The following is a 22,969-nucleotide window of genomic DNA, read 5'->3' as shown; positions in this document are numbered from 1 at the left end:
GACTGTGTGCAAATCTTGGAAGATTATTTTAAGCAAGTCCAAAGACGACATTAGCTTTAATAATTTCTACTTAGTTTGATATAATGATTTCATGCAAATATAATTTACATCACAACTAGCAGTCTGATTTACTGTGAAACTACCTGCACTTCAGAAGCTTTGATTTATAGTGTACATCTTTTTTTTTTATTATTATTGTTCATATCTTTCTGGCATCTGACAATCGATGATTGAGATTTTGTTTTCACATATGTTGTGCAAGAGGAGTTCAGGATGTGTAGTTGTTTAGCATCAGGCGTGTGTGCTTTAATTCTCACTTCCAGTGGTAAAACAGTCTGTCATATTTTTAAAGAGGATAGAAATCTGAGCCTACTATGTGTTTTCTTGGTTGTTTCAGGGGGATATCCTTTTCAGTTCCCTATTTCCAATTTTTAAAATCCTTTTAATGGTTTTATTAACATCCCAAATGAGTATTTTATGGTTCTTTCAATGTTATCATTAGGTTCAAATTATAATAGTACACATTTACTCTAGGAAGTAAGCAGGCAATCTGATGACTGTAGCCCTTTCACTACACAATTATGTCAACTTATAATTTAAATAAAGAGGTCCAGATAATCAAAAGATGTAAATGCTCTTACCTCAATTTGATAACATATGACTCTAAACCAACCAGTTCCATGATATGTCAATATTTTTATGGATTTTAGCATTATCTTTTCAACTTTCAAGTGTATTTGCGCTTCCATGTGACTTACTTGCTGGTTTACTGATTTTTTTTGGACATGGAATTTCCTGATTTGCCTTCATATTTACCTGGTTTGCCAGGACAGTGGCAATAGAGGGTTTGCATTTGATGGAGCTTCTCTCTTATATACTGTTTATTAATTTGAGTAACCTCAACTAGTAAATATATGTGTACAAATGCGTGTATTCATTATTAGGATCAGAAAACATTTTGGCACATTTTTTTCTGCTAACAGGTCTGAGTGCATCGTTTAAATGGGTGCAGTCACTTTCATCTAAGCGAAAATTAACTTTTCTTCCATCTGCCATTGTTCTCTGAAGAGGATTATAATACTGTCAGTGAAATGCTAAGAAGGGTAAAGAAAAACTATGTTAACCTCAAAAGAGGGAATGTCTTATTTATTGCCTAACCTTGTAATTATCCTGCAAAAACAAATACTGGGGTGCGGGGGGACACCTCTTCTTTCTGTCCAACTTCCACCTCCTCTTACTCTCGCTGTCACTCCTGGCAGTGTAACTAATGGTCATATCTGGATCCAGCCCTCCCCACCTCTGCTCCGCTGACATCATAAATTATCCAGATCTAAATGGACAACATTCATTAGCTGTGCACTTTACAGAAAGAGCCAGCTCAGGAGCTAAGCGCTCACCCATTTTTATTAAAAGTTAAAAAGCTCCTTGTTGTCACGGAAGGGGGAGGCTGGAGGAGGTACAATGGAGGACAGTGCCGCAGAGCTAATAAATAAAAATAATAACTATTACCATTGGTTGAGTGACCCGGGGAGAAGAGCACTACCGAGCCATTTGTTGTTCCCTTTCACTTGTCAACAGCAGTGGCTTAAAAGCCTTCGCCATTGTTCAGGGCCTAATAGCACCTGTTGAGAAGATAGGAAGACAGCTGTCAAAAAAAAAAAAAAAAAAAAGGAAAAAAGAAAAAAAGAGGGTGGGGGAGGAGGGTGGAAACGGATGATTAGTTCACTAACATACCCTTTGGTGCAGCTGCAGTCGTGGCTTCCATTGGGAAGTGGGGCTCTTCCCTCCCCAGGCCCGGCCCGCCAGCTCTGCTCCCCAGTGCTCACCAGCAGAGTCCAGAGCACACAGGGGTGCTGGGCGAGGGGAACGGAGCTGTGCGTGCCCATTTCTGAGAGCAGTCCTAGTTAACCAAAAAAAACCCCCAAATCATGCCTCAACAGCGGAAGTTGCGGCTTTGTGACAAGAGTGCTTGTTTCCCTTTCTTTTTTTCTTTTTTTTTTTTTAATTGCTCTCTTGTGTTGGCAAATAAGGCTCCTCTTCCCCCTTTGTCAAGGTAAAGGTGACACGTAAGGAAGGCCAAGAGGTAAGGAGCCCCAGGTATCGACAGCTCCCCTTGCAGCTGATCATCTGAAGGCCAGAGCTGCGTATTCTTTGGTGGTGGGAAATAACGGCTGTGGCAAGGGCTGAAAGATAGGCTATTTAGAAAATCGTCTCCTCAGCTTCATCCCATATAGTTCTGGCTTTTGTCATTTTGAGGAAAATTATGAGCACTTCAGGACTCATTTTTTTCTCCATTTTTAAAAAGTTGCTTTGAGATTTTCAGGTAAAAATGCTATAGTAACTGTATGTGAAGGGTTACATTTTTGCTGTTGAATTTAGCATTTGAGAAGTGGAGCGGTTGAGCTTCAGAAGCATTACATAGAAATTCTAGCCGAACACTGTAGTTCTGAATTTATGTTTTACAGTTATTTAGATTATATACTTTTTGGCTCTCTTGGGGTTTTGTTTGAGGGTTTTTTCGAGAAAGCATTTAATTACTTAAAAAGAGACAGTCAGCACAAAAGAGCTTTTATATCAAAGGATAAACTGTGGAATGTCCCTAGAACATCTTTAATGATGTGTCAATACCCATAAAAAGTTAGTGTATAGTCATCTCATTGAATGCTTTTTTTAAGCCCCCTTGCTTATTAAGGATATGCTGAAGATGTAAAAAATTAGCAGACCAAAACCACTGTCCTCTGTTAATATTAACAAGATATTATGGCCCTTTAATTAGAAATTGTCTTTGTTGGTAGCACTAATACAAAAATGTATTTCAGGGGAATATGTATTTCAGCGGAGTATCTCTGTCCAACTGAGACAGAAAAATAAAACTGAAGTGAAATTTAATGGTATTTAATTCCAGATGTCTCTGTTTTTATGTTGTTACTCTTGAAATAGTCTCTGGAAATATTAAAACATCTTTGTGGTTTCAGCATTTCAGTGAAGCTCAGGCTTGGTATAGTGCCGCCTCCTGTCAACTGACACAGGTTTTTTTGCTGGGTGGACCACTCCTGAGAAAATCAATTCCTTCTTTCATTTAGAGATGCCTGGAATTAAAGAGGCATTAGAAAGTTGAAGAGCACGGATTAAGACAAAATTCTCTTTTTTCATGCGTAAGAGAATTTTTTTTAGTTTACTGTTGCCCTTCTTTTCATAAGGATGCCTACTGGTGTAATTGTAACATCAATGACAAATGAAAAGGTTGCTGTTCAGGTGTTTGAAAGTGAGTTACTCTGTTTCATTTATGATTTTTGTATTTCAGGAAGGTGCGGGGAATGTTTTTAAAACTTAGCTTCTTTTTTAAGTTTCGTAAGGTTAAATAACTTGCTTCCTTCTTGACTGTGTATTTAATTAGGGTTGAAGAAGACAGTGGTAGCGGGGAGTTGGGATTATTCTAAAGATTGTGTATGCTGAAAAAGATGTTCCAGCAACAGTTGTGCCAGCGAAATGCCGCATTTGGCAGAATGTGTTCATGGTCGGCTCTCTCGGCCAGCTCACTGGCCTGGATATCCAAAGGCAGTCAGGAGCCTAATTCCTTTCCAGAATGAGATTTATGCTCCTGAATGCCTTTGGGAATCCAGAGCACTGAGTCCCAACAAATTTCCGTGACAAAAGATATATTGTCCTGCACATGGCATCCAGTGCCGTTCACAGTGCTTCTGTGTGCCCTTCTCTGGGGGACACAGTCGCTCTGCTGCAGAATGGGAAAGGCAGAGATTGAATCAATTCTCCACTGTAAGGACCAGCCACATCCTACTATGTATTTGCAAGGACAAGGATTTAGATGGAGGGTAACTCAGCAGTGACTACAAACTACGCTGTTCAGTGTTTCTTCAGAATAATTAAGCTGTAGTGGTTTTGTTGGTATCCTGCAAGTGACGCAGCCCCATCTCCATGCAAATCTGAGGCAACCAGTGGTGGCTCCAGGCTTGATGTGGAAGGCCAGATTCATGGAGGTGTGAGTGGAGCACGCCACTGTCCAGCTGCCCTGGCACACAAATATGAATGCCACCCCCACCACTGTGGAACAGGTGGCAATTATCATATAGCAGCTTGCAACCCTAGATTATTATTGTTTAGAGGGTAATCAGCGTACACTTTGTAGCCTTGATGGGGTCTGTTGTCACTAAGGTATGTCAGGCAATGAAGTATGTACTCTACAAGTTAGCATGCTGGAAATAACAGAGATTGAGCTGGAATTCCCTGTTGTTCTGAGGTAAGAGTGAGGATGCCGTCTTGTTCCCTGACTCCACGCTGTGTTCGTGAAAGAGGTGGTTTTGTCAGGTATGAAGGCCTCAGAAGGGCTTCGTGGACATTTTATTGACGTAGACATTGTCAGTCCAGAAGAGTGTATGACAGACTCTTAGAAATACCTGATTTTTTCACATTCTGAAAGCAGACTCTGTCCTGAAGCTGTATACCAAGCTTCGGGGCGGGAGCCGAGAAAATCTTGACTGTTGCCTGTGTAACCCCAAAATTAACATAGACTCTGCTGCTGGGAGATTGAAGGACTGGCAGAAGGTATTACATGACAGGCTTGATTTCTTTGCATTGTACGTGTCATACCTGGAGTGTGACACGGCTCCTGGAGTAGGTGACCGTTTGTTGAAACAGGACAGCCTGAAAAGTGCACAGCTAACGGTGCGACTGCCAGTGCATTCAGGTGATGGAAACTATAAAAATTGCAGACAATAGCCTGACTGTTCCTGAGGGTGTAGTTGAATGAGATGCTGGTTTTGGCTGCAAACCTAGCTTAAGAAGTCCCCGTGCCCTCCCCCTGTCCTGGTTAGCCATGTGTTGCTGCCTTGTGCTGTGGTTTGCTAGCTCCTCGCTTACATCTTAAAGGATAATTAGTTCAACAACTGGTAGTATAGTGTATCTGAAGACTACTCTAACCTTTTCTTCCTAATAAATGTCCTTGTGTTTGTAGCTAACTTTCTTGTAAGACTGGCAGTATGCATTGCTGAGCAGTTGTAAAAATAATAGCTTGTATATTTGTAGATAGAGTAGAATCATGTTTTTAGTGGCATTCACAGATTACTGATTTTGATTTAAAAATCTTGAATAATTTATTTATTGTGCTATGGAACCTTTTCTGGCTATGTGAATTTTTTTTTTTTAGCACAAGAAGCAGTACTCTTGTGCCAGAAATCACAATAAAAATGTCCTATCATTCATGTAGTATATACTTCATTAATGCAGCATGATGGATATTGCAAAAGAGAGCCAGCAACTTGAAAACAACTGTTGTATTATTAAGCATGCACAAAATTATGCAAGCACGTGCAACAAGAGTACTATGGTAACCTGAGGTCATTGTGCACCACAGGTAACTACAGTCATCTGTGGATACAGAAGTCAATTGTGTCCTCTGAAATAAAATGCTATGGGAGCTAACATGTGGCTGGGGTGGGACTGGAGATTCCAGGAGCAGGAAGGCTGGTTATCCCTGCCAGAGAAGGGAGCTTTTTAGTAGGTTTGGAAGCCACTCATGGACATATGTAGCCCAGCTGTTTTCTGCACAGTGGTTGTGATGCAGTGGTGTAGTGAGACTCATACCATGATTCGCTGGCCAGAGCACCATAGCTTCCTAATATTTCATTGAAACGTGAATATTTCGTTCGGCTCTATGAGTTGGTGCCCAAAGACCAAAAACTATTTTGTGTATTAAAAAAAAAAAACAAACCCAATAATATGCTACTTTCTGTCCAGTCAGAGAAGCCCTAGGTAGTATTGTACTTAGTACCCAGGTTTTGCTTATCTTACCTGAGCAACTATGTCCTACATTTGGACAATACTTACATTTATAGAGGTGTTTCCTAGGGTCTCCTCCAAAAGTTTAAAATGCTTTTAGACTGGTGAAAAATTGCAGTACTTCCTGGAAGGCAAGAGAAAAATGTATGTTGTGTGGTCTTTGATTTCCAAATTTAAATACATTCTGTGTTGTGCCTGCTCATGATTCATAGTGTCTTGCCTAGCTGCAAGTAGTTCCCTAAAAGCATGATTCTGTTGATGGAGAGCCATATGTGTATGCAGATGCTGTATGTCTATGTAACCTGCTGATACCAACCATTGCTTCATAATACTTGCTTTATTTGCTATGAAAATTGTTTCTGATTTTGTATAGGTAAGACCTTCGTAATAAAAAACGGGTGCATAAAAAGAGAAAATTCTTGTGTCTGTGTATGTGCTTGCCTGCTCTTTTAAAGGAAGAGTGGAAATCTGCCCTTAATCTTGTTTCCTGATTTAAACCAGAAAGGGTTTGTTGTGGTGCATGAACGCAGAACAGCGTGCCAGTGGGGTGGTGCATCGATACATGAGGGCTGTAGAAACGGTGAGTGGAACTGTGGCCAACAGGTGTAATGTATTTATGACCGTAGCAGAAGAAAAGAGTGAATAATGGATGGAGGGCATTTGCCAGCTCTTTCATAATATAAAGGAAGGTGCTTGCCAGAAGTGGAAGGTATATCAGCCAATGCTGAAGTTTATACATGATCATTTGTGCCGGCCAAATACTCCTTCCTCTAGGAATGACATGTGTTGGCAAGAAATGTCTGGTGGTCTGGCTGGGTATTGAGCAACTCCTGGCTTCTCTCCACTCTGCTACACTTCATGTCATCATCCTTGCTGAGGCCAAACATCTTTCTTTTACTTTGCTGTAAGGAGTCTTTCTATTTCATCCCAGGACAAGAGCTGTTCACAGTAGTTGGGGAGGAGGGAGCACTTCGGGCATCTCCTTGAGAGAGCACCCATGCTTAGACACCCAGACACCATCCAGGTTGGAAGCTCCAGGACTCATATTGTTCCTCTAACTTGTGGTTGAGTTACGTCAGCCTCCTTCCCTTTTATCATAGTTGTCTCTTCTTTAGAACATCAGAGCTTTGCTCTCCCCTTTCCTCTTCAAATATGGCTCTTCTGGAAGTGCCTCATGAGAGAGCCCCCATCCTGCACCTTGTTACAGCATGATGGAACTACATTCCTTTCTCTGGAAGCAGGCAGCTGCATGAGACTGACGTTTGCTTTTAGTAAATAATCAGCAAGAGCAGAAAGAGGTAATAGGAAGAGATTTGGCAGTGAAGACCATTCTAGGCTTTTGTAAATGGATTTCCAGGACTGTGACCCTGGAGCATGGATTGAAAAGAGGTACCGGAGAGGTTAGGCCTGAAGGGAATGCTGCGCCATGGGACTGTGTTTTTGGAAGGCTGCCAAGGCAGGTTCAGGTACATGTGCATCTGTGCTGCCACCGAATTGAGACCAGGATTAGGTCACTCCCAAGGGAGAGTTACAGTGCCTGAAAAAAAATAACGTAACTTCTGGAAGTAGACTAAATCAAATAGAAGTCTACCAGACAGTGCTAAAAATGGTGCCTCTTTCGACGGCTTTGTAGCCTCAGCCGCTTCCTGGAAACAAACCACTCCTTTCTCAGTGTGAAAACTTTAAGTCTTTTAAGCAAATAAGTCAATGAAGCTGTGTTTAAACATCAAATACAGAAGTAGAGGGACAATGGCATGCTTCTTAGCATACAAGAAATTAGATTAAAAAGCAATTTTATGTTAATTTACTTAGACGCTTTGGTTTCCAGTACTGTCAGAGCATATCTATAGGTGTGCCCAGCACATACCAATGCACACGTACATACAAATCAGAGCAGTTGATATGGGACGATTACACCACTGAGAAAGGGGTTTAATTCCGTGTGCCGAAGGCCTGTGTGAGAACTACTGGCTGCTGGAATCAGTCTCCAGGTCTCATTGTTGCAGATGAGGGACTCAGCCTCGATGGTGCTTGGCACCGGAGGCAGGGAGGGAGGGGAGGAGGGAGAGCGGCAGGGCCGGGGGCTATGGAGGAGCCAACGTGCTGCTGCCACAATGGCTGGCACAGTCGGAGGGCCATTCACCAGTGGGTATTGCCATACGCAGTGATGCGAAGAAGCATATGCAAGCAACAGAGGCAAAGGTGAAACAAGAAAAACAAAATGTGCCATAAATATCTCTTAGAAAGAGCTAATGACTGATAAATGTGCTGAATAGAGACAGCAGAAATCATTTTTGTGGATTAATTTGTATCTGTATTAATTCAGTCACTCTCCGCCAACATTTACTTAATGATTCCTGTTATTCTTTCCATCTCAGTCTTTCTTTTTGGTGCCCTACTCGTACGTAATCCTTTTCTATAACAACACTTAACACTTTTCATACTGTTTCTGGAACAAAAATGTTTCCCAAACATTAATGAATTACTGTTCACAAACAACCCGTGAACAACTCACTCTTTTGTAGATGTATTCATACTGTGCTGTGGATAGACTTGGAATTGTTTTACTGTGTGCTGTAGGCCCTACACAGCAAATAGGTGATGGGGGGTCTTCTCAGCTCAAGTGGGGCTCAGAAGCAATGGGGCTAATCCCGGGTTCCTCTCGAATACGGAATTAGGACACGTTCTGAAGAGTCATGATACTCAGAACGGCAGAGTGCACAGTGTATAGCTTTTTGGAAATGCTAATATAGATTATCATGATACACAGTTGTCCTGATGCAGATCCAAAATCTGTCACAATATAGTTCAGATTTTGGATGTAGCAATGTTGTTCTGGTGAATCCAAGAGGAGATTAAGTGTTGGAATAGGGATTAGGAACAGCAGTTCCTATGTGCAGGCCACCTTTCCCAGTATCAAGATGCACATTGTATGTGTGAGCATTAAAAGTTTTACTGACTTTCTAATAAATCCACAGAACGAGTAGTTGGCAAACAAGATACAGTGTTTATTTCTTTGCTTAATTTGAGAGCATCATCTTCCCAGTGAAGTCTAAAAAAAAAACTGAACAAAAGATGACTTTTTTTCTGTATAATTCATGAAACCTCTACAGTTGTAACCTTTTAAACAGTTATTTTTATTTAAGATGTGTAAATTTCAAATCTTTTTTAATGGGGTCCATAAATGACATAATAAATGTTTGTTTCCAAGATATGGCACATAATGTATTTCACAAGCAGTTACTGAAATGTGATGGGTTGAGGTATATGAATAGCATATTTTATGTACGTACAATATGCTAACACGGTATATAACAGAATTAAACTAGCTGTAATTTAATATAGCTCTTTAGCTCTATAAAGCCATAGGGGTGGAGAAGCTATTGTCTTTCAGAATTAAAGTTCTTTTTAAGTATTAGCAGAAAAACAATTATTTGCTGATTCTGTATCAAAATTCTGTTTAAGTGCCTTATGTAAAAATTGCAGTTCAAGTCAAGAGAGGTTTGAAACTAAGTTAGTACATCAATTAAATATGATTACATGGGTTTTTTTAAAGGAAAAAATCTATATAATATTATTTTAAATAGTTAACATACAGTATTTCAACAGGGGAAACACTGATTAGATCACCACAATCTATTTTATGCCATCAGGACCGCTGAGGGGCTTATAATTGTGTTAAATTTTCATATTACTCATATTCACACATTAATGAACAGATGCATTGTTACTGTTGGGATTTTGCCATTTGGCCTCTCACATCTCTAATCACGATTTCCTACCGAGAGCTCTGCCATTCCCGCAGAAACGCAGTCACTGATAACGCGGCCATCCACCGCCTTCATTCTGCTCCGCTGGTTTGTCGCGGCTCTCCCGGACTCACCGGCGGGGTCAGGCTGCAGGGACACTCGTTTCTAACACCAGCCTTTCCCCTGGGGGACTCTACCGCAAAGTCAACACGGATTTTTACTGACGAAGCCGCACCCCCAAGTAAAGTCACACCGGGCCCGTCCCGGCGCCGCTCCCCGAGAGGCTGCAGCGGTGGGGGGGAGCAGGCGGGCAGGGAAGGAGGCAGGGAAGCAGGGAGGGAGGCAGGGAAGCAGGGAGGGAGCTCGCCGGGCGGCCCCGGCGGCTTTACCGCGGCCCGGGCAGCGAACCCCGCCGCCAGCCCCGGGTGAGCGGCTGCTGTTGCTTTAACGCAGCAAGTTAGACAGAAGACTTGTGTTTCTTGACGAGCGCGCCACGGCGAATATTCTGTCTAGCTGCAGGGGAAAAGCTTTGTCGTGGACTTTGCTGACAATAGAGTTAAAAAGTAAGTCGGGGCTGCTTTTGGTGCCTGGAGGCTCTGGAGCCCATTGTCAGCTCACAATGGATTTCTATTGCCGCATTCCTGCTTTGCAAAGGTTTGTTAGCTTTTAATGACTAACAGCCCTCCACTGCAAATACCGCATTTGCTCTGGCCTGTTTACACGCTACTCGAGATTTTTTTTAAAAGAGCAGGGGAAAAAGCAAAAAAAAAAAAAAAAGCGGCGGCTTTGCCGTTTATTTGACCTATTCAGATATTCGTTTGGAAAAATTGTTTCCTTCGTGGGTGCTTCCAGGGGACGTGCAAACTTCAGAAGTAGCTGTTGCAAGTGCCTAGAGCGTGGCGGCATCTCCGTATCGTCAGCCCCGGCACGGAAACGTTTGGTGCAGTGCAGCTTCTCCCATCTTATTTCGTTAGGGTTTAATGGCAGTTTTAGGGTTCTAACAGAAAACTTGCATTCAGGCGATCCTGGGTGACCGAGTCCGTGGTTAGGGAAAGGAGGGACCCTTCCTGCCAAAGCCTACCGCTCAACGAGCAAGCAGCACACGCTTATAGAGGAGGAAATTGGGAGTGTATAAAAACGTTCGGGGAAAAAAAAAATAATCTCTTGTGCTGTAAGGGGGATCCGGCTGGCTGCAGCGCCCGGCGAGATCCAGGCGTGGGGCTGTGTGTGTGCGGGGGCTCTGCCTGCGCCTGCCCCTGTGCGGGGCGGGGCGGTGGGTTAAAGCAGGAGGGCATCATTGTGCCCATGTCCCTCTAGTTGTGTATGCATTAATATGACACTGCGTGTCGTTGGTTTAAGGGGAGTTTGGGCTCGTTCGGTTCCTCGGTGTGACAAGAGAGGGGAAGAGGCCGGGCGGGCAGCGCCCGGAGCCCCGCCGGGGGAGGGCAGCGCCGCTTCCTCGGAGCTTGCGGTTGGGGCTTCGAGAAGGGAGGCAGAATTAGCCAAACGAGATAATGAAGGTTGCTCGTAATGGTTTTTACTGTGGGGAGAATTAACCAGTTGCTAATAATTGTATGGTCTCTAGGCCAGACGGTCCCTTTGATAAGTTAACGTGTACTCCCTTTATGCTCCTGGTAGGGGGTAAACAAATGCCTGAACAAATACAAATACACATAAACACAAATGTGGAGAATAGCAGTATATGTCTTAGATCCAGATAATAAGTGTGGGTATTGTTATTTAGATGGCGCATACTGGGACACTTATCTTTTAGTACACTCCATTTTCTAACTGAATGCAGTGCTAATCGTGGGATTGAAAGCTATTGTAATTGTGTACCCATCTAAATGCTGACAAGAATATACAATTACATTGTTTGGAATTGAGTTTAATGTTCTCTGAATTTTATTAGCATTTATATTTACTTATGCATTAAAATGCTACACAAAAAGAGGTCAGAATACAAGAGTTATAGACATAAATATCAGACCCATCCACACCCTCACTGCATTTTTTCCTGAAAATACTGAACAAATATATTTTATTTTATTTTATTTTTAGAGGAAGCGATAGAATCTGAAATGAGCAAATAATGGGTTTCCATTCTAAGCAATGCCTTTTCTCCCTCTGGATTTTGCAATCTTTTAAAGCTTTTTTCATACCCAACTTTTTATTATTATTTATAATGTGCGTGTTACCGGAAAATCTTTCCACAGTATGCTTACCACGACACGATGTTTAAACACACATTATAAAGTGGATGTAATTGTAAACACTCAGAGGGATGTAATTACACGTAGCAGATTTAGGAGCTAATTCTTTGCTTCTCTCTCTCTCTTTCACTCTCTCTCTTTACTCTGCATTTTATCAACATAATTATTTTTTTGAGTGCAGACTAACACCCAGAAATTGACAGGCATCCATTATAGGCAGCAACTTGTTCACCAAATTGAAAAACAATGAACTGCAGGTTTATATGTGCCCATTGTCATACAGAATTACCGGGGCTTTGTTCCACAAGAGGAAAAAGCTAATGGTTTTGAAACAGCAGGTGACAAAGCATATTCTTTTTTTTTTTTTCTTTTTTTTTTCCCCTCCCCTCTTATCAGTTTGTTGATGAAGTCATTACCAACTGGGGCCCAGAGTAGGGCTGGCCTTATTTTTAGCAGATAGACTTTTAATGAGTTCTATTGTGGAGACAGTCATGTTGCTTTGCTTACATTTTTTTTCCCCCCCTTCACTCAGAAACTCCCAGTATTGAAAAACTACTATCAAAGGACTGGAAAGACAAGCTTCTTGCCATGGGATCAGGGAACTTTGGAGAAATAAAAGGTAACTCTGTTTCTGTGCTAAAGCAAATTCAGAATGAATATACAGATATCACTGCCTTTATGGAACTTTGTTTGTTTGCTCCTCTTCCCCTACCCTTGAAACATTGTAATTTGGGGCTTAAATGAAATGTATGCTCTCTGTCTTTGATAATATAAGTAAATGAAATGGTGTATTGCCCTAAGTGAATGAACCTACGAAAAGCTGTTGTTGCGTGTAGCGGTCTGTGTTATAAGAGGACACATCCTGTTGCTGGATTGGAAAAAAAAGTCAATTCACATATCAACCACAGGCTTTTGTGGTATCAGAGTATAGCAGAGCTCAGCTTCTGAAAGCTGAGGGTGATCAGAAGGCCTTGTTAATTTTTGGACAGATTTTGATGATGTAGATTTTTTTGACTTTTCTGCATGTAGGAAAAAAAGAAAAAAGAGCAAAGTTTGTGTAATGATACCTCTAGGTACCGAAATTAGCCAGTGCAGACTTTAAAAGACAGCGTACAACATCTGTGCACTAAAGCATGTTCTTTTAAAGCCATGCTCCAGAAGGAAAATGACAAAATTTGACCACTCTCCAGCAGCAGTAGCTTCTGCTTTGCCAGGATATTTCCCCATTTTATATATGTGAGGTCATTTTAGGGAACCTGTAGTTGTTTGTTTTCAAGTAATGTAATATTTTTACAATTCTTCCTCAATGATTGTGATGAGCAGCTGACTCACAATACATGTGCGTCAAAAATTTTAGTTTCTAGAGCAGCCATTATCACTCTGAAAAGAAACAGGGACTTCAACTCTTCTCCCATTTATATCTGTGTACATCTGGAGTAGCAAAATCAAAACCAATGTCGTTTTGGAAATGTGAAAGTAGAATGAGATTAAAATTAAAGCCTTCTTTTATGTTTATAAACTAGATTTCATTTCTCCCCGTTATTTGTTTGTTTACTTACTAATGTTGTCCCTGATACAGAGATTCAGGCAGGCTCAAAAACCTAGTGCCTGACAGGTTTAAGGGCCTTCTGCACAAGAAGCGGGCAGTGTTCAGTAAAGTATACAACATGACGTGCTCTGAGAGGTTAATGTATTGGTACGTATGCAAAAATAGTGTTATTTTGATTATATGTGCCTTCCAGCTTGTCACTGGTAAGCCAGTGGCATTAGTTTGCGCTAGTCCACTGACTTACACAAGTAGGAAAGTATGCCACTTGCTTCCCCTAGCTTCTCCCTAAGAGGCTGTAATTCAAAAATATATATTCATTACATATGTAGAATAACTTTAAAACAGAATGTAGTGCTTCGGCCCCAAATAGGCTGAGATATTATTATTATTATTATAACAGAGGGCCAAACCCTGGGTTCTTTATTCCCACTGAGAGCATTTTCTCTATGTGCGTAAAGCAACAGTTCATAAAGAGGTAGGGTAGCCGCTGGGCTTATCTGTGAGTTCTGGTTTTTAAAAGCATATTGTTTTAAAATAACATCATCGTCTGCCGTGAACTGATGAATCTTTAAGATGTTTCAGGCCCAAAGTACACAGGCAGCTTTCGTATCCACTTTTGGGTGTGTATTTCAGCAGTTCTTGCATGTCTGAAGCCTCTTTAACTCTTGATATGCTGGAGCCTTTAGGAGGACTCCCAGCCATTCTTCTCTGCCTTTGCACTCAGTAAAGCTGCTCTGAAAAGTGCTGCGCACTGAGAAGGCGGTCTGTTCCCAGTCCTTATGATCTTGTTCTGTTGGAGGGCAATCTTTTTTTCTCCCTTCTTCTCTTTCCCTTTCACAAGTTAAACTTGAAAGCAGCAGCAGCAGCTATATGCTAGCACGAAAGAAATTCAACAGTCCTTTCAGTCTTGCCTGGGGGGGAGGATGGGGAGCAACAGCACAGCCTCAAAGAAGAGTTTGCTTTGCTTTAATTTTTGTTTTTTAGTTCCATATTTTGAACAGAAGCCGAGTTATTGTTCTGTAGCTCTCTTCAAAAGCCTCACATCTGAGGCTTTTTAGTGCAACTGTGGTTCTATGGTTGGGGGCACGGTTATTAGGTGTTTGGATCAGGTTTGGCAGTAAGCTGTGAAAACAGGCACTGGTTTATTTTTCCTACTGACTGCCGTGACAGTTGCAATTATTGTCCATTGTTCCTAGGTGGCTAGAAAGGAGGGAGGATACAATAGAGCATTGCCCTCTGGGGGTAAATGAATTTGACTTACAGGTTCTTGGGGGGTCAGGCAGGCTGATTATTTAGTGCCCAGGAATGCGGTTTTCATGGCACCGCCAGCCATGAGTGGCCAAAAAACAATGGCTCAGCTGTATTGCAGCTGTATTTAGTGAGGCAACATGAAAGGTGTGCAAGTTGAGCTGTTTTATACTCACGTATGCGTGTACAAACACACACATGTTATGCTAGAAAATGTTTTTTGTCCTTCTATAGGAACGTAGAGTTATTAAGTTTTCCAGTTGTGATTTTTTAATTAACTTCTCTCTATATTTGGCTTGGCAGCTGCATTTTTTTTTCCTCATTTCTCTAGAAGTGATATTTGGAAACCCCGCACAAGTAGTGTCCTATTATTAATACACCCTGGAATGTGGACAGCACTAGAAGCTGTACTGCCCAACTGTCTTGTACACTGAATAGTTTTTTCCATTTAACTGTTCAAAATTTCATTGTGTTTTTCATTAGATCTGGGGGAGTTTTAGTACGTCATGTGCTAAAGGCTCAGCACTAGGCTACATATTGTTAATGCCCAAGTCTGTGTTATTACCATTGAGTTTTATTCTCTGGGAGAGAGTAAAAGAAAGGGAGATGAAGCGGAAGACTTTATTTTCTATTAGTGTTATTTCTTTTAAGTTAGAAAGCAGTAATATTTTATTAAAGATAGGGGAGTTGGTGAATGGCTGGAAGTCACCAGACTCCCACGTTTTGTATTCAGTTGTTCCTCTTAGTTGCTTTGTTACTTTTGGCAGCTACCTTAAGCCCCCCTTTCTTCCTCTGTATGCCTGTAAAATGGGAGAACCATCACTGAGTATCTGCAGAGGTCTAGCTGTAAACTTCAAGATCACGGTTAGAAGTATATATCCAGTTATTAATGGAAAAAGAAAAGTAATATTTCATTCTAGGGCTTGACTGAAAAGTACTGCAAGGCAATACTCTTACGCTTAAAATGGGGCAAAACCTTTCACATCTGTAGAAATTTTAACTCAAACGCCTCTGTTTGTTTAGAGAGGTAGTCTGGGGCTAAATAAATAATACAAGTTTGGCACTGGAGATTTCTTAAGAAATTTTATTTTTAAATCCTTAGAATTTTTACTCTAGTCAAAACAAGTCAGTCTATAGTAAAACCCACAGAACATGCCGTTAAAATGAAATATTTTAAAATAAAGCTGTAAAACTATATTGAACGGGTTAAAGCCTGTTCAAACGTACTTATATCCATCATATTCAAAAACAGGGCTCAAAAGTCCTCTGGATTATTCATGGATAATGCAGTTTATTGGATTCAGTGGAGCAGAGAAAACTTCAAGTCTCAAAACGATCATCTACAGGAAGGAAAATTATGCCCCCTTTCTGCTTTCAGCGTAGCCGCCTGATACCTGTGCATTGCAGGGTGAAAGTGGTTGCTTTCCTCCAAAGCAACGTTACCAACTGCAGCAGATGCAGCATGTAGGGTGGACTGTTGATGGGAAAAAGTGTAAGTAGTTTATTTCCACGCTCTTCAATGTCAGTGACCATCTCCATACTTAGAAAACGAACATGAAACTTCTGTTTCACTAGTGTTGTGCCTCCTCTGAGAAGACTTGAGGGAATGGGGCCAGCGCCCCAGGTGGCCAGGTGCATCATGAGGTTGCACAGTCTTGCTAACGCTGATGTGAGTGAGGCAGGTTTCACCATGATGAGAACTCTTTTTAAAACTTCCCCGGTGTACACAAAGCCTTTCTGCTAATCTTGTCCATCTCTCGCTTATCAAGAGTTGTCAAGAAATAATAATACATATTTTATATGTTCCCCACTTAGCTAATTTTGAATAGGCATGTGGAACAAAAAGCTAAACTGACTTTTGTTTCTAATCTTTCTGAGTTGTTTTTTTATTGAAGTGAAGGCATTGTTAACAGTGATTGTGCCTGAACCTCTCAAGAAAGACCGGGCAAGCCTGAACCTGATATCTTTTTGTTGTTTGAAAATCCTTCTCTCTATTGTACAGGTTAGTTCCTAAACAACTCAGGTGAAGTGTTTTCTGCACTCACCATGAAAAGGATCTTCACTGGGGTAAAATCAGCTCTTCATTGTAGCCGCTTAAATCTAGATGACTCCAAAGACTGTTCTAGATTAACCACAGATTTGTGAGTGTCATTGAAAGCAAGATTAGCCTACCAATCCTAATCTTTAATGCATAATAACACAGACATTTGTTTTGTGCCAGAAACTGGGTTCCAAGTTACGTGAAGTATCAGTGCAGGTATTACATCAAGCTGTGTTTGATGTGTGATAGAGCTGTGTTTGCTGAAGACTTTAATCTTGCTTATGCGTTCAGAAGATGGGGCATGAGAGAGTACGCAGTGAACGGTCTTATGACTGCCAATAATGGATAAAGAGAAATAATCCATTCAGTGATACTATAGCTCATCAGACCCCATGAATTAAAGACATATGTTATGTAGATTCAATGTATGGATTAAAACGGATAATCTGGTAGGTGACACACAGAATCTTGAGATAAGTGGGCTGTGCAGATTTGGTATATGGATTGTGATGGATAATTCCATTTAAGTAATGCTGGACAAGTTGAAGACAAGTAAGCTTTGCGTAGTGCTCAGGTTATGTGCAGTAATCCAATGAGTGACACTTTGGATCGCATAATCTGTAAACTGAAGACAAGGAAGCTGGGGATTCTGCATTTACATGTGGACAGGAGGAAGGAGGGGGAAGAGGAGAGAGATTATTCATGGGGAATACACTGGGTTTAAATGTTTGACTAATAAAGCGCAGATCCCCAGGAGATATATGAAAGCTGCACACTTCCTTAGGAGCTGTGTGAATTTACCACTTGCAAATTAATGGTTGAAAAATGTTTGCATACTTGTGTCAGATATGGACATTCTGCATTATTTTTTGTGGATAGTATTGTATTTGGAGTGGGGAGAGAAGGAGGGTGAGAGAGTCATAAGTGAAGGAGGTAAGATATGTCTGGTTGTCGGCTTTTAACTGTGATAAATTCGATATTTATTGCAACCTACTTCATATCTTCTTTTCTGTGTTTATTTTTGGGGGGTGTTTAATAGTAGCAAATTGCTGAGCGTGAGCTTTAGTCCTTTGTTAATATTTCAAAAGCGCTGGGAGGGGGGAACCTGCCCAGTGGCACACAGGGGAACCTAAGTTTTGAGAGGAAATTTGGCAGCTGCCGAAATAGTGGAGGTTGATCACGATGCAATATGATACTCTCAGGCTACAGAGAAGTAGACAGTGCCAACTGAGCCGCACCAACGCGGAACTTCTTTCAGGCCAAATGAAAGCCTGAAATGGAGATGGTGACTGGATGGAGCTGCTCCTATTTGACCCTAGAGTGGGAGGTTAGTTGAGGGTAGTATCTGTGGAAGGAGGGTTGGATGAATCTTTTTTTAAAGCTTCTAAAATGCAGAAAATGTGACTTTGTGACAAAGCAGCAAATTCGGGCTGTTCCGGATTTATTTTTTTTTACGTAAAGATACTTAATTCAATCAGAAAAAATCAGGTTCTATTTAAATCAAATACAACTTTCCTTTTAAGAAGTAATTATCAATAGAGAAAATAGAATAAAATTGAACTGATTAAAGCAGCAAATGCCAATGGCTTTATTTTGTTTGAACATATGGAGGCCAAACCACTATCTTTAAAAAACGTCCGGAGGGTTGGATGACAAAAGGGACCTAAACCAGTTCTTCTTTGTACTAAAATTACATGAAAGATGTGCTGATAGAGATGAATGTTGCTGAGCTACAATTACCAGTTTGTCAAAACAAAGCAAATATACATACACATACATATTTTTTACTGTTTTTCCTGCTGCTGCATAAAATTGCAGCAACTCTAGCCTAGTTCTAGCTTGTTGTCTAGGCAGTAAAACAATGAATAACCTCTGAGAAGCAGGCTCAATACAAATGTTGTCTGTTCCTTTTGTAACCTTGACAATAAGTTACTAACCTGGTTGAATACCAAGCTTTGTTTGTTGTCTACTGTACCAAAACTTTTTCTGACAGCAAATAAAGAATACTCACTGACAACTTCTTTCCAGCGTTGCGAAATAGTAATGTGCTGGTCTGTTATAGAGCAGACAGCTAAGTTTTTGTCCCCACAGAATATTAATTCTTGAGGGTAGTAATGGCAAAAGATGGTAATTGTTCATAATTTGTTTTTATTCGTTCTGCAAAGTCTTCCACTGAAACCTAAAAGATTAAGACTGTCCGTCTGCTGAAATAAATAACTTCTTCGTGTTCTAACAAAGACTTTTATTTGTCAAACAGAGAAGATTCATTGCATAATTCTGTAGGTACAGACAAATCAGTTTGAATTCTGGGCTTTTTCTTTCCTTGTTTCTTTTTCTGGTGGCTGTGGCTTGCTGAGTAAAAGCAGTCAGAAAGTTTTCTTTTATTATACTGGCTTCCCATATCAATCAGATGAAGTCATTTAGTAAGGTAGGTAGTTGTGATGGCAGTCATTGTGTAGTAAAGTTGGCTTAAATGCTTAATGAAAAATGCCAGTTTTTAGATGTATATGTCCTGGCAGCTCCAAGATTTACTCGCCTGAAAAGCTACGTGCACGTCCGTATTAAAACACTCTCTGAAGTATTGATTAGGGAAGTATCAAGGGAATTTGCACACATGCACAAACACATACCCACGTCCACCCACAAATACATACCAGCAAGTACATAATTTAAAGTATATGCTCATTGCTTGGACATAAATATTTGACATTTCTGTTCAAAGACAGAGGAAAGAAGAGTTTAAATTCTGAACTTACCTCAGCCGGTTAGATCTGTTTATCAGACTATGTTTCCTGAAGGCACGTAACACCAGCTCCCCATAGCCTCACATATACAACTTCGGGTGACGTCACCAGCGGGGCCATGGGTGCAGCAAGGGGAGAATACTCTTCTTTAAAATGATTATCAGGTTTTAAATACATTTTTTTAGGGGGAGCGTGACAAAGATTAGTTTGCTTTTAAGTAGAAGACGACTAGGTGGCCTGTGTGTTTTACTTTCCAGATTTTCTTACTGAACAGAGTAATACTGGGTTTGGATTTCTAATGTGGCAGAGCAAAGTTAAAACCAGGGTGGGGAGTGGGGAAAGAAAAATAGTTGACAGTAGGATGAGAATGAAACTCTCAAGAAAATATAATGGAATAAAACCCTCAAGAAAAGATACTTATTTGAGGACTGCTGGTACTTTATTTATTCTTTGGATATAATAATGTTATTGCTAGTAGGAATTTAATTCTTCTGAGGACAGCTTAGTTAATAGGCTGTTCAGTTTGAAAAACCTCTTTCTTGGCTCTTTTTCATTTTTATATTGAAACTGTTATGTCCGTAGCTTAACAATGGCACTGAAAAAACTCATCGCAGGAAATGCTTGGAGATCACTCAGTTTTTAGCTGGTGTATGGGTTGTAGTTATCTCCTCATTACCCTATTGTTACATCAGAGCAAAGTTAGGTAGAAACTATGCTGTAGCATGGTTCTCCTGCTTCGTTTGTGGGATGGCATCAATAATTGCTTCATTCATAGGGTCCCTTTGGCTAGAACCCTACCTGCTATCAAACCAGGTCAAGCAAAGATTTAATTATTTATATAGCATGTATCCCTGTTAAGGTCAGTGGGGAAATTCTTGGCCTTCCTGATACAGTTCTGCTGGTGACTTTAGCAAGGCCAGCAATAAAAGGGCTTACAGCGCATAAAGTTAAGAATGACTTTAGGCAAGTTTCTAAAAACTTTACGCCTCAGTTTTCTCATATATAAATAAGTAATGCGTACCACTGCTTTTCTACCTGCTCACAGTCTTTAAGAAGATCAATTAGCTAATGCTTTGAAATTAAAAAATGCTCTATACTGCATGCTCTAATTATTATGATAAGTCTTAACGTTATTTGAATACAGAGTATTTCAAAATATTCTTATTTCCATTTAATGTTCTTTTTTTCCCTACAAAGCTTTGTAGATACAGGAGGATTTTTTTTTCTTTTGTAACCATAGTTGATGATATGAACGTAATACAAGATTATTGTGTCTTCCAGGCTTTGTACTCACACATTGTTTTCTTTGATTTTTCTTTGAAAGACAGATGCTGACAGTTCAAAAGCTATTTACGTAATTACTTTGATAGTAAACTGACTCGGGGGATAAATTTCACTGTCTGTATGGGTGTGTGTGGGTGTGCACGTGAGCACCCCGATTGATAACATTCCTAGCAGTTTAATTGAGACATGTCAGAAGCATTGAGGAGAGCCTTGCCGCGTCTCTGCCCCTTGCAGAATACGCTGGGTGCTGCGTGGCTGCGAGCAGATCCGGAGGCTGGCTGCAAGCAAACATTCTCATCGCTTGAGTGTTCACAGCAAAAGCTTAAAATGCCTGTTAAAGGAAATATTGGCTTTCCTAATTTCTCATTTACATTCTCATTCTGTCTAATAAATTATAATAAAGTATTTACTGTTTTGATCGCAAAAGCAGTTTCTGTGCCTTTTTTTTTGCTTTGGTTCTGTTTTGGATGGATATGCCAAGGTTTCTCCTGTTCGTTTTCTCACTTTAAGTGTGTCATTTGGTCATATTGGTGTCTTCATTCTAATGTTTATTAAAATGTTACTGTCACTGCCAGTCTGAGACTGTGAATCAGAACTAAGAATGTGTAATAGTTTATTTCACATTTGAGTAAATTTCTTTTACTACTTAAACACTATTATGGATAGTGTTGATCTGAGATGAAGTTTAGGTTTGGCGATACAGAATGCCACTAATTTGAGTCTTCTTTTATTGCCATCTGCTGTGGGTGTTGCATCAACAACATGTTTTTTTTTCTTTCCCAATCTCTTTTTGTGGTGATAGAGGATAAGCTGACGCATCTGGAAAGCATCTTTTCATCGTCCATTCACTGTATCAACCTGTAGAGTACGCTTTGATGCTCTCTTGCCTGAATTGTTTTGATAAGTTGTGAAAAATTCACATTTTGCCATTGCAGTGGTAGAGTACAGAGAGAACAGTATGAGCACCTACGGCAATCTCCTGAAAGGCAGGTGGTCTGGTGGTTAAAAGCTTTGTTAAGCATAAAATGTGCAATATCTATTTGTTGTGGATCTGATGGTAATTAAGAGTAATTTTTGAGGTAGTCATTGATGTAAGCCTCTCTCCTTTTACTCCTCACTCAATACCTGCGTGAAGTGGGTCTAGCTTACTGTCAAGTTGTACACTGCAATAATGGGCACTTGTTTTTTCTCCCAGCCACGCTGCATGGCTAGAGTGAAAGCATTGCAACTGTAAGGGTACTGCGTGTAGAGCACAGGCCAGCTCCAGAACCATTCCCAACTCTGTACTACTTGGAGCAGCTCTAAGTGAGTTTAATAATGAAGGAACTGAAGGTAGCTGCTGGGACTGGTGGCTTATCCTCACTGAGGTTTGCACCGCCTCCCAGGTTCTAGCTGTGTTAGCAGCCACAGGGATACTTCATTAATTCCCAAGTAGCAGGATTTAAGCAACTGTCTTTATGCAGTTGGTGATGTAGTTACTTAAAATACTAACATGTTTTGCCCTGTAAGCTACAGAATTCTTAAAATGGAAATCACATAGCTGCCAAGACACTTCACATGATGATAAAGGTTTAGATCTCATGCGGGTTAACAGAGAGAAAATAGTGGTGGTTGGACAGCAGTCCACCATCCTTGCCTACCCACAATCTTACAGCATCTAGAAAGGGATACAAAAATGGCAACTGGTGGTCCAACTCTGCAGTGCATTTTAATACACCAGAAAAAATTTCCTATCACTGAATGTACACTGTAATGTGACCAAGCTGTTGCCCTCAGCTCACTATTATATAAATAACATCAAGTATCGTTTGGCCTCCATTTGTTATGCAAACTAAGTAATTTATGAATAGCAGCTGTGGAATGGCAGTTTGGTTGGCCATTTCCACAAAAGAAATTATAGTAAAAGTGTGCTAGGTAATAAGGGTAACAAAAAATACCAAACTTAAACGAAATGCAAACACTTTACATAATGACCAAGACAGTCTGATTCCAAGTACCTTTCTTCTTTTCAGTTTTCACACTTTTATAAGCCACCAGTTGTCTCCAAGAAACCTCAAAACTGTCTGTGATTCATCATCAGTGGGGCTTACATGGATATGTGGGTAAGGCAAGGGGTAATCTACCCCAAAAATCACTGTCTCCCGGTAGACCCACACATCTGCTCTCTCTTGCCTCTAGTTTTGTGTGTCACTTGAGAGTATGGCTAGCCGAGTACTTACTTTGCAAGGAATGATGCATTAAAGAATTGAAATGATAATTAAGTATTATTGAAGTTACTGGAAGGATGGGCTAATCACATGAAAATAAAGTGCCTACTAAGCCATGTTTTCCAGAAAGTACTTTCC

General features: G+C 40.6%; 1 protein-coding gene across 5 annotated transcripts in view; it reads left to right on the top strand.

Moving 5' to 3' along the window:
• The window catches only part of SOX5 (SRY-box transcription factor 5), a 488,455-nt gene that overhangs the window by 311,437 nt on the left and 154,049 nt on the right, over positions 1-22,969 (top strand). For all 5 annotated transcript variants that reach the window (XM_068401092.1, XM_068401094.1, XM_068401093.1 and 2 more), the window contains one exon: positions 12,291-12,377. In XM_068401092.1, coding sequence (XP_068257193.1) covers positions 12,291-12,377 — 87 coding nt within the window. The remainder of the gene's footprint in view (positions 1-12,290; positions 12,378-22,969) is intronic.

Source organism: Nyctibius grandis, chromosome 5 (genome assembly GCF_013368605.1).
Source record: "Nyctibius grandis isolate bNycGra1 chromosome 5, bNycGra1.pri, whole genome shotgun sequence".
Lineage (NCBI taxonomy): Eukaryota > Metazoa > Chordata > Aves > Nyctibiiformes > Nyctibiidae > Nyctibius > Nyctibius grandis.
The sequence above is the reverse complement of the archived record's forward strand: the minus strand, read 5'-3'. Positions and strand labels throughout refer to the sequence as shown.